The following is a 12,140-nucleotide window of genomic DNA, read 5'->3' as shown; positions in this document are numbered from 1 at the left end:
TTTTAAGTTTATAACTATCACTGCAAAGGTGGGGGGATGTGTTCTAAACTAGATGTGGAGGATAAAGCTGAAGCTTTTCTTTCTATCTTCTTAAAAACTGCTTTATGTTACACCAAAAATATCAATATAGGGTTGACATGCTGTAGCTACTTACATGGCTGTCACGCCAACCGAACAAAGGTAGCCGTTTACACAGTACTTACCTAAAGTGTCCAAATCAACACTTCATCTCCTTCTGTCCCCCAAAGTCTTTACTGTTACTCTGCTTTGCAGCGGACGTGCCCAAGAGCGAGGACAGGACAGGGGGACAGAGGTGGGGCGGCTTGAATGGTGCCCAAGGTCAGGGTCATGCAGGTGATGACTGACAAATCGCAGGTGGCCCCCTCACTGTCCCCAGTGCCAATCTTGTCAAAGAGGTTAAGTAGCTCTGTGTCATACGTGGCCCAGTGTTTCTCAGCCAGGGATATGTGTCAGCGTCTAATGACATTTTTACTTATCAGACCTAGGGGGAAAATGGAAGTGCTCTGAGCATTTTGTCTGGGGTAGTATCAAACACCCCACAGCACACAGGACAGGACAGACCCACAGCAGATTGTCACAGGTGCCACAGGGGTGAAACACGATCCATGGTTTCTCCTTTACACCCCTACTACCACCCTGCAGTGTGCAGATACTGTTCCTGTCCCCATTTCACAGATGGGAAACCAAAGCTGAAATGAAAAAAATGAATTACCCAGCTAGGTTTGTAGAAATGTGCTCTGCAGGGCACCCACGCTTTCCTGTAGCCACTTCTACCTCTTCAGGTAAAGGCCCAGAGAAGTAAAGCCTGTTTCCGTAAGTACACAGCCAGTGATGGATTAGCCGGGCAAGGGGGAAAGTGCCTCCCACTGCGGTCTATTCTGTGTGTCTCCCAGGACAGATTACCCGCTCCCCACCATCCCGACAGGCTACGTTCTCTGATGCTTCACTTTCATGGACTGTTCAGGCTCAGCCCTGTTCTACAGTTCTGGGACCACACATGAGCACACACCAGGCTTTGGAGAGGTCTTCTTCATATAACAGATCAAGTTTGATTAAATAAGATAGCGGTGGAGCCAAGGGAGCATAGGCATTAATCCTTCGGCTGTCGCCCCCAGGGATGGCGGGACAATCCAGTAGGACTGAGCCTCTGCTCTTCACAGACCAAGCCTAGAGTTGTCCTGTGGATCTTACATCCCCTCTACATTCTGGAGTGTCTGTGGCACTTGGGTTGGTCCCTCTCCTCTCATCTAGCTGGTCAGGGCTCTGCCACTGTCAGACATACAATCCTCAGAAGTCACCTCATATTTTGACAGCTGACACAGTGCTCACTTTGTAGAATTGGTGTCAAGATGAATGATTGATGCAAGAACAGTACTAACCTGTAGGGAGCACCTGGAAGGTTCAGTTCTGGTTATCAGTAGTCAAGGAAAGGGTGTCCAAGTCTAAAGGGTATCCTCCTAAGAGGACTTGTTTGTTGTGGGAGGGGGTGGTTGGTGGTGGTGGTGGTAGTGTGTGTGTGTGTGTGTGTGTGTGTGTGTGTGTGTGTGTGTGATCAAGACAATAATAATACAGCTTACCTATAAGGAATGCTGAAGGATGTGGTTAGTGTTGCCACTGCCTAGACATAGTAACTCTAATAAAGATTAGCTATCATTAATATTTTAGGGACAATTGGGATGCCCTCCTTGGAGAATGGGCCCAAAAGCAAAGCCCAATCACGTTGGCCTGTTTTACTGCCTTCCATCTTCTGCCAGTGCTCGGTTCTCCCCAGCATCCAACTTATTCATGGCCTTCTTTGCCCAGCCTAAAACAAGGCAGTAGGTGGTTTGGTCTCCCCCAAACTCATAGGATGCTGTTTCTCCCTAGAAACCCGTGTTATGCTAATAGCTCCTGATGGAATATTCCACTGGAGAGTTCTGAGACTCCCTTGCCTTTGCTTTATTGTAAAACCTTCATTTATGGTTTATGCTATTAAATGTTCCTTTACTGGAAAGCGTGGTGGTGGGACCCAAGAGAACTGTCACAGCTAAATCCTGGCCCTTTTTAACAAAGTTCATCTGCTATCTTAGCTGCGCTGGCATTTTCGTGGAATTTAACACTTTTAAAGCTGCAAGGCAATGAAAATGCAGCTCAGTGTGGGTGAGAGAGAGCATTTGAGACAGAATTAATGAAGAGGGAGTATGCAGACTACACTGAGCTGCTGTTGAATCTTGACTGAGCTGTCTACGGTTGGTTCTTTTCTAGCACTGTTTGCCGCCTACTTTGGTGCCGCCCTGGCTAACATGCTGTCCGTGGTAAGTCACATGAGCTATAAGCCACATGCCCCCCTCCACTTCCCAAACACTCCAGCAAACCCCTCTGCCCTTTGACTCACATCCTGATACCCACCTTAATACTGACAGGAAGGAACTAGGTCTCAAAGGCTTATATGTCAACTTTGGGTGGATCAAACCGTCACCAGTGGCTGGTAGAGTACTTTAAAGAATAAATCTTTCAGATATAACTCCATTATAGTCTGCCATTCTATAGAACTAATTTTGAGTCTCTATCATTTAACTTGTATATATATATATATATATATATATATATATATATATATATATATATATATATTATCTGCCCACCTGGGTTGTAGACAGTGAACATCTTTATCACATAGCAACTATCATGTTCATGGAGAAGGCTTCACATTCATTGGGCATGGCTTCAGGGAACAGAGAGAGCTGTGATATCGTCATTCAAAGAGAAGCCCAAGCTCAAGAGTGTATGAGCACACATAGTCCCAGAACCTCTTCTTTGCCTTGGGCCCAGTTTAGGGTGGTGTGCAAAGTAGCAGCTGCCACTTGGCTCCAACAGGCCCTGCACAGAGTGCTCAGGGCTTACCTAACAAACCAATGCGTCCAACTCCACCTAAGATAAGAGTACAAGGGAAACTTCTCATGGACAAGTGTTGCTCAGCTTGGGGTCATGGTCTGTACCACCCATTCTTGAGAGGCGAATTTAAAACAGCCAAATTAGTAGTAAAAAGCAGGAAAAGGAAAGGTCTTCAGTGTGACCACAATGGGGAGAGGGAAAACAGATCCGGTGACGCTCCCTCAGGTCCACTTTTGGTGGTCCTGAAGAGAGATGAGAGTTTAAACAGAGGACAAGGGGTATACACATCTAAGTTGTCCCAGGTAAGGTGTGGCTCTCCCAACTATTGACCCTTCACTGTGTGGGCTTTAGCCTCCTCCTGTAAGGTGGTCTAACAAGTTGTAAATCTCTTTCCTGAAGACAAGACACCACCCCCATCCCCAGGCCCGACATTGTTTCCAGCATGAGAGTCTTGGGGAAATTTCCATTTCTTGAGGTCCATTCTTTCAAAACCCCAGCAGATTGGGAGACATAAGTGTCTTCTTCATTAGAATACATTCAGTTCTGCCAGGCCAGTTACACAAAGAGCAAATGTCATAGCTCCAACATCTGAAAATGGAGTAGATATTCCATACAGCACCTGTCTAGATTCATCCTTCACCTGCAGCCAAAGAGAGGGTGGTACTTAGCATAGGAAACTTCTTCCTAAGCAGCCAGATTAGCTTTTCCTGACACCACGCTATCTCTCCCAGTAGATTGAGTCCCTCCTCCACTTCCCATCACCTGCTGGGTGTGCCTTCTCTACAGCACTTGACATACAACATCTGCAACACCTTTAGTACTCATAAGTCCACTTTCGGCTTAGCCCAAGCTCCTCCATCTCCGCATCTTAACCTTAGAGTTTTACTGAAGGGAACAAGGAAGAAAGAGATAGTGAGGGGACAAAGCCCTGAAGGAGTGAGCACACACAGCAGGGAAAGCTGGAACTGGCCGAGGAGGCCTCAGAACGCTGACTGGAGACAAGAAGATGGATTCTGACCTCGCAGAGCCTCATCCACCCCAGGCTTCTGCCATCAGTTCTGGCACCAACAATTCACCTGATCCATCATTCAATGAATGTGCCAAGTGCCTGCCTCGGACAAGGCACTAGAAGAGATGCAGGAGGCTTTGGTTCCCAGACCTAGATGTGCACAGTGCTAAATGGTCTTCCTCTAGGTGCTGGGAGGTTATAGATTTAGCCATTCCATGCAGACATTTTTCCAAATAAAATAAAGTATACTTGTTATGGTGATGATTGTCAAGGATTAAAAAAAAAAAAAAGACTATCAACTTACTCAGGAGAAATCTCCAACTTCATTGAGGAGCACAGTATGAAAGCATTGGACTACATTTATAAAACCATTCAATGCCTCCTCAGAAAGGCCCTGTGAGCCATTATTCTTTGCCTTTCTAACCAGAATATGTGTATGCAAGTCCTGGCCTTCAACAATGCTGCTATCTGCTTGATAATGATGACCGTGCCCTGAGGGCCATTTATTGGGTACTTGGCATGCGCTAAGCAACAGCTCTCTGAGTAGGCAGCAGTACACTATTGAGGGAAAAGGTCTCAGAAAGATTAAAAAACCATAACGGGGTAATCAGAGCTAAGGTTTGTCTACTGTGGAGCATCAGTGGATGCTTCCCAAAACACTTTATTGCGTCTTATTGGAGCTTTGGGAAGACGTGTTGAGTGGAATCCATCACTCATGGATGTGTATCCCTCACAGCCTCGGTCTGGTATGATTCTGGTGCTTCCAAGTCTTGCTAACAGTGTGGTCTTCGGACTTCCACATGACCAGCAGTGTTACCCCTGTGGTGATACTACCTGAGGTTTCTATTGGTTATAGTAAAATGCTTGGAGGATGGAAGGATAATTCGATCTGCCTCACAGCTGAATTTATAGGCTCTTTGTAAACCATTCACTCAGCTACCTCAGCTGAAGAACGGGGGGAAGTATTAAAATGTTGCAGGGCATCACAGGGAATAAAAGCCAGGTTAATGTGATGAGAAATGAATGTGATGGTGGGTAAACCCTTGAGAAGAGAGGTAGCTAACTTTCACCTCCAGCCCCAAGGACAGACCTACCACTCCTCTGCTTCTCTCCCTGTGTGCTCATTTTCTGTCTCTTTGCAAAAGGTTTCTGCTTCACACAGTTTCTAAATGCCCATCTACCACTGCTTGTCCTTTCAGAGCAAGAGCCCTATTAATACTGTCTCAGTGCCTTTCAATTCACATTCTCAAAATAGGGAATCTGTTGGCTCACACCATATGCCTATTCTGAATCTGGTGCCTGTCTCTAGGCCAATCAACTACAACTAGGTCTTTAGCTACAAAATAAATGCCAAATGCATCCCTTCAAAGGAAGCTGATTGAAGAAGGCTTAGAATGCCCATAGTTTCTGTAGCTGGAAGTATAGACTGGCCAGGTTCCCCAAGACAAAACAAGTCTTGTACATAAAAACACATTAACACCTATTAGAGTTCCAAAGGCAGTATTTTGGAAGGTGTGTGCTTAACCTGTCACAGAATAAACTGATGGCCTGATTTTATTTATATTGGCTATCAGCTAAGTATTACCCTCACCAATCAGCCCTTCCTCTAACTGATAAAGGTTATTTAAACAAGCATTCACATCTGATGGAACATAAATTTCTCTTATCTCTTCTCCCTCCAGTTTGGATTACCACCCTGCACCTGGCCCTTCTGCCTCTCAGCGCTCACCTTTCTCCTTTTGACAACCAACAATCCTGCCATCTACAAGCTCCCGCTTAGCAAAGTCACCTACCCAGAGGCCAACCGCATCTACTTCCTGTCCCAGGAGAAAAACAGAAGGGCATCGACAATAACAAAGTACCAGGCCTACGACGTCTCCTAAGCTGCCCTTTCTAAGGCATGCCATGTAAATGCAGCCTCCAGCAATGGTCTGCAGCCCAGGCTAAAGTCCACTTACCCTCCTTTCTGTCCAATATGCATGTATTCACCAGTTGGGACACACACCCACACACCCACTAAGATGCACAGAACTCATCAAAGCCATGTTAGTTTAGACTAAATACCCACTGATGGCTCTTTGGGAACTCCCTCTGGGAGGAACATACTACTCACTCCTTTCAGTTATTTAGTGGAGCAAAGCATGATGCCAGGAAATGTTGATTAGCCTTCAAGGCTAGAGGGCCTGGTCCCTACCCTGCTCTACCACTAATGAGGTCTGACTGCCTCAGTCAGCTCTCATCCCATCTCAACTGGTTTTCTTGTCACCAGGGATTTCTTTAGGACAAAGAGGGACACCAGAGTCCTTCTACCTGCAAAATGTTTATTCTTTTCCATCTCCAGTAAACTAATCAACTCAGCACAAGCAGCAAGGAATTGTCCTGAGCTGACTTACTTATGGGAGGGCTCCCAGAGGAGAGAGAGACAAGCGTTAATGTTGTGGAAGTTTATTCTTGGGCATAGGAGATGCTCTCCAGACATGGGGCTAGTAACCTGAATTCATTGAAAATGCCAATGTACCATCTTTGCACCGTTGAAATATTTCCAGAAGCAACATAAGGTAAAAAAAAAAATGATTTTTCCAACATCCAAATCAGTGTAAACAAACATCTTTTGCTTGTGTAATATTCAAAATCATACTCTCATTAAACTTGAAATTTGCAAGTTGGTATCTGGGTTTTCTTAAACTAGAACTTACCTGCATGCGCATATAGAGTACCCTTGGGAAGTTTTCATACTCAAACGTGTCTGGAAAGAGGAGATGGGGGTAAGAATGATCAGAAGAGAAGTCAATTATCTTGTGGAGAGTTATGCAGAAATGGCCATGCACACTGCTTCCTGTGGTGTGGGTACAGATTGACAACACCCATCACTTTTCAGCATACAGACAGTCTTTTAGCCTTATGCACCAAGATTGGTAACCCAGCCCTGCTTGAGTGGCCAATCACTTGTTATTCTGAGTGTGGTTCCTACTGTGCACCTGAGTTATGGTCATCCTTCATAGGAAGCCACTTGGCCCAGCATTCCAGCCCTTCTCCAGAGATGAACCTCTTCTAACACCAGTGAGATAAGACCTCTGTTAATATTCTGATCCATCCCACATTGGGTGCCAATGTTATGAATTATCATGGGGGGGGCACGGGACCTGAAGGAAATATGCTGAACAGATGCAGTGGCAGACTGGGCAGATGCACGTCATGCAGGCATGGTGGTGGCGGTAGAGGCCAGTAATTCACAACCCAGATGCTGCATCCACGTGGAAAGTTTATTATAATAGATGAAGGAAAGAGATGATAGGAAAGAGAGAGAGAGAGAAAGAGAGAGAGAGAGAGAGAGAGAGAGAGAGAGAGAGAGAGAGAGAGATGGAGGGTATACACCTGGTGGGAGGAAAAGCAGAAGAGAGAGAGGGGGGGAAGAGAGGAGTTTTTTTTCTTAGAATGAGGCTTTTACATCAGGATGCAGGGCAGCACCAATGGGCAGGATTTCAAGGGGCAGATCAAAATATTAACATTACCTTCAATCTCTCTCTCTCTCTCTCTCTCTCTCTCTCTCTCTCTCTCTGTGTGTGTGTGTGTGTGTGTGTGTGTGTGTGTGTGTGTGTGTGTGTCTGTCTGTCTGTCTGTCTGTCTGTCTTTCTGTCTCTTTCTCTATTCTCCTCCTCCTCCTCCTTCTTCTTCTCCTTCATGGTGGTATTGTGTTTCCCAAAATACTGTGTACCCTAATAAACTTATCTGGGGTCAGAGAACAGAAAAGCCACTAGATACTTAGGATAGGCAGTGGTAGCACACGCCTTTAATCCTAGCATTCCAGAGGCAGAAATCCATCTGTTCAAGGATACAGCCAAGCATGATGACTCATGCCTTTAATCCCAGGGAGTGATGGTAGAAAGCAGAAAGGTATATAAGGCATGAGGACCAGAAACTAGAAGCATTTGGCTGGTTAAGCATTTGGCTGGTTAAGCATTCAGGCTTTGGAGCAGCACAGTTCAGCTGAGATTCATTCTGGATGAGGACACAGAGGCTTCCAGTCTGAGGAAACAGGACCAGCTGAAGAACTGGCGAGGTGAGGAAGCTGTGGCTTGTTCTGTCTCTCTGATCTTCCAGCATTCACCCCAATAACTGGTCTCAGGTTTGATTTTATTAATAAGAACTTTTAAGATTCCTGCTACACTTCTCTCTTTCTGTTTCATCATCTCTTCTCTTCTTCTCTTCATTATAATAAACTCTAAACATGGATGCAGAGTCTGAGATGTGAATTACTGGCTGCCACCACCATGCCCGCATGGCATGCATCTGTCCAGCCTGCCGCTGCATCTGCCCAGCATGTTTCCCTCAGGGGTCCCCCTGCATGATAATTCATAACAACCTGGACACACACATTTTTGGTTCAGCGGGGTGAGGTGCTGAAATAACCAGGGGTCAGGGGCTGGGGAGACGGCTCGGTCAGCAAAGTGCTTGCTGCACAAGCATCAGGTATAAAAAGCTGGGCCTGATGGCATGCACCTGCAACCCTCGCTCTGGGCAGGCAGAGTCGGGCAGATTCCTAGAGCTGGAGGTCTAACTGGTCTCGACAAATTGGTGAGCTCCAGATTCAGCACAGAATGATAAAGAAAGGCACCCAACTTCAACCTCTGGCCTCCACGTGCACACCCCCCCCACACACACACACATCCATGTAAATATACATGCATACATTGGGGAAGACATTTAGGTGAAAGTGAGAAAACAGACTTATAAATGAAGGAGTAAGGAAGAACTACATTTTACCAAAATCCACTTTAAAAAAAAAAAAAAAAGAGCTAGCTTCTATATCTGTATTTTCATTGTGCTGTGTGCCAGAGATCCCAGCCATCTTTTGCCACCAGCCCAAGAGCACTGAGATGTACATTTCCCTTCCAGACCCCATCCAACCCTTTATGACTTTTCCAGGAAAACAGAGGGCTTCTCCAAGCCGAAAAGTCCTCCACAAAGGAAAAGGAAATGACTCACACTCCAGAGCTACCTCTGAGTTTGTGATCACACCTTGAGGCCAAGAAGGTCTCAGGCTGTATTTTAATGACCGTGGAGTTACAGTTCTCTAAGGATCAAGCATTCAGGAATTTCACCCAAAGGCTGTTTATGCTCGAAGCTCACTCAGCTGCCCCTCAACCGCCACGTGATGATGTCTAACCATTAAAGAATGGGTCCCTGTGTGTTTCCACCAAAGTTTTATAATCTGATTTTAATAAGAGTAGGAACCGCTCCATGCATATACCATGCTGATGACTGACCACTAATAAAATCCTTCAGCTGTTCTGGGTATTTCGCTAGCCTCACCTATAAAGCAAGCTGAGTTGGCCCAGAATCCCAAGCAAGGTGGAAACAGATGAGGTGAAAGGACTCCTATGAAAATATACAAGGTCTACGGGATCCCAAAGTGGCCAGTCAAGTCTGGCACTTCAGTTAGGCATGAGCAGTAAGAGCTGGAGCCAGCTTCACCGACTCCAGAGAGACAGTTGTGCAAATGAGCACATCCTTCTCCAAGCCATTCAACAGCATCATCCTGAGCACTTGAAAGCAGTCCTGGTAAAGGTTTTTAAGCAAGACAAATGGCAAATCCTACAAGTCTGAGCACACACACAAAGCAATGCCATTCACTTGTAAGCACGTGAACAAACAAAACAGCATACTGGACTATGGGAGAGGAAACAGAGTAAGGTATAGGAATTTAATATACATGCCTTCGTTCATTCATGAGAAAGTCCCTGCATGAACGACAGGGTTGATTTGCCCAGGGCTAAGGCGCAAATCTCTCAGGGGAAAAAAAATTACTTGGGGCAGACACTGTTATTTTTGTTGTTTGTCTCTGTTTTTCCTTAAACTAGCCTGTTGGAGTTGTGTAGTAGCTCTGAGTTGTTATTGAAAATTGACTAACACACATCTCCACTGCCTTGCCTTTGGCAGCATCCATTTACCTGTCCTGGATAGGATTTGAACTCTGTTCCACACACAACAAACACTTCTGTGCACACACCAGACCTTCCAGCAACCCAGCCTATTGACTCGCACTTCCAGAATCTACTGCCTGGATCTTCCTCCCAACACTTATGTGTGGTGTTGAGGGAACAACCTGCAGAACCGTCCGTACCAGCTACCCCAAGCCTGTCATCAGTTTATGACCAACAGCTGTGAGCCCCTGTGCAGCGTTCCACCACCACCCTTTCCCTACAGATCCCCACAGCAGGGTGTGGCTCAGTGGTAGGGTACATGCTTCCCTTACAGATCCTCCATACCCTGGACCCCGAGTCATATGACAGTCTCAGGAGAGACAGGTAGGTGGTATATCGGGACCAGCTGGAGTCCAGTGTGTGTTGGAATTGTTGGAACTGCATGCTTAAATCCTAGGCAGCCTCCCAGGATTTAACATGGTGGTAGAAGTGTGGGAACGGGTCTCTCTACTAAGTTCTCAGGTCATGGATGCTGTGGACCTGGAGTCACACTTTGAGAAACTCTCGTGTAGATTTACAAATGAGATGCTGCCTCCAAGAAACCCTTTCCCTTTCTGATGCACACTGTGATGTATTGATGCACGCTGTTGTGCACATAGGAATTATCTGGGGAGCTTCCTAAAAATATAGACCCCTGAGCCTCTGCCCAAAGATTCGGGATCAGCAAATCCAGGTGAAGCCAAGAATCTGAACTTTTCTATAAACTCTTGAATGATATGAATTGTCATTTGAGATCCCTGCATAGGTTTTATTAGATACATTTTAGCATCATCCAGTTCCGATGGACAAGATTTGTCCTGGACGAGCAGTAGGCATCGGCACGGCTGTGTTTCTAAAGCTCCCAGGGTGTGCTCCTGTGTGCACCCAGGCTGGAAAGCAAAGGTGGGTTCTGGTTTTCCTGGGCCCTAATCTGCTTCTGAAAGAATCGCTCCTGGAGACTGTTAAGAACCTCGGTTCTCGTCCTCATGAGACAGAGTGAGGAACAGAAACACTGGGTACCAACAGGCAGGAGGAAGTGAGAAACTTCCAGAATGAAGTCTCTTCCTCAGTAATAATAGTTGGGGGCTAGCTCTGCACTCTAACGGAAACCAAAGAAAAATGAAACCACTAACCAGAAACATCCGGCCCAAGAAGGCAAACAGAGAAGCAAAGTTTTGCATTTGGCCCCAGGAGTCTGCTGAGCATGCCCATTGGCCCCAGAGGAAAAGTACGGGAGTGGGGTAGTCAGCAGCCCCTCCAGCCACACTGCAGGGGCACAGCAGGAGCCAGGGGAGGACATGGCAGCCACTGAAACACAGCAGGTGCACCTGAGAGCAGGTAGGAATGGGGGGGCTGTCCCAAGGGTGTGGCTAGAAGATGGGAGGGCTGTGGAGGTGGTGACAGCAGCTGCTATAGGCAAAGGAGCTCGCCCTGTGGACACAAGCATGCAGGACGTCCCAAGCATGCAGGATGTCCCGAGCATGCAGGACGTCCCGAGCATGAGCATGCAGGACGTCCCGAGCATGCAGGATGTCCCGAGCATGCAGGACGTCCCGAGCATGCAGGACGTCCCGAGCATGCAGGGGCACAGTTTGACATGAGAAGGAAAAGCCACGGTGAGAAGCAGAACACAGGAGACAGGGGAAAGAGCAAGAGCATTTGCCGCTGGGCTTGCAGGACCAGGACGGGCAAGGGGGTTGTTGTTAGGATGGAAGAGTGAAGGGGTTCCAGTCAGAGAGAGAGCTCCCTGGTTCACTGAGCTCCAGCAGAGATGGGGGTGGGTCCCAATCCTTTCCCCATCACTTAACTTCTTGAGGGGTCTGTCCAAATCACGAGGCGTGGTGGTGCAGAGACAGCTTGTTGTTCAGTGACCGGCCTGAGCAGGTACAGAAAGGAGTGTCAGGGACAAGGACGCAGGCAGCTCCTGTGGGGAGCAGGTGAAAGTCCTGGGGTTCAAGTCCCAACCTGGCCCCATCAGGATCTCTAGGGTGTGCCCTGGTGGGAATGGTTTTCAAAGCTCCCAGAGTAAGGCCCATGTGCAATCAAGGTTGCCACGCACTCTTGGAAGGTGAGGATGAGCCTCGATGTTATCAACATTGGGAAGGAGTCCTCCAGTGGGAAGAGCCCAAGCAGCATGATTTTTTTTTTAATGAAAATATTTTTTTTCATACAGTATATTCTGATCATGGTTTCCTCCCCCTCATCTCCTCCCAGGCCTTCCCCACCTTAATGTATAAACAAAAAACCAGTAAGATTTTTTTTTTAATGCCCAA

General features: G+C 46.8%; 2 protein-coding genes across 3 annotated transcripts in view; both read left to right on the top strand.

Annotated features, from left to right (window-relative positions):
• Slc14a2 (solute carrier family 14 member 2) overlaps positions 1-6,566 on the top strand; it is a 450,072-nt gene extending 443,506 nt beyond the window's left edge. The window contains exons 22-23 of the mRNA XM_028871987.2: positions 2,266-2,315; positions 5,587-6,566. Of these exons, the coding sequence (XP_028727820.1) occupies positions 2,266-2,315; positions 5,587-5,787 (251 nt within the window). The 3' untranslated portion in view covers positions 5,788-6,566. The remainder of the gene's footprint in view (positions 1-2,265; positions 2,316-5,586) is intronic.
• Positions 6,567-11,045: 4,479 nt separating this feature from the next.
• Slc14a1 (solute carrier family 14 member 1 (Kidd blood group)) overlaps positions 11,046-12,140 on the top strand; it is a 44,264-nt gene continuing 43,169 nt past the window's right edge. For both annotated transcript variants that reach the window (XM_037197212.1, XM_037197211.1), the window contains exon 1: positions 11,046-11,205. The gene's annotated coding sequence lies outside the window, so the exon portion shown is untranslated. The remainder of the gene's footprint in view (positions 11,206-12,140) is intronic.

Source organism: Peromyscus leucopus, chromosome 19 (assembly GCF_004664715.2).
Source record: "Peromyscus leucopus breed LL Stock chromosome 19, UCI_PerLeu_2.1, whole genome shotgun sequence".
NCBI lineage: Eukaryota > Metazoa > Chordata > Mammalia > Rodentia > Cricetidae > Peromyscus > Peromyscus leucopus.
The sequence above is the reverse complement of the archived record's forward strand: the minus strand, read 5'-3'. Positions and strand labels throughout refer to the sequence as shown.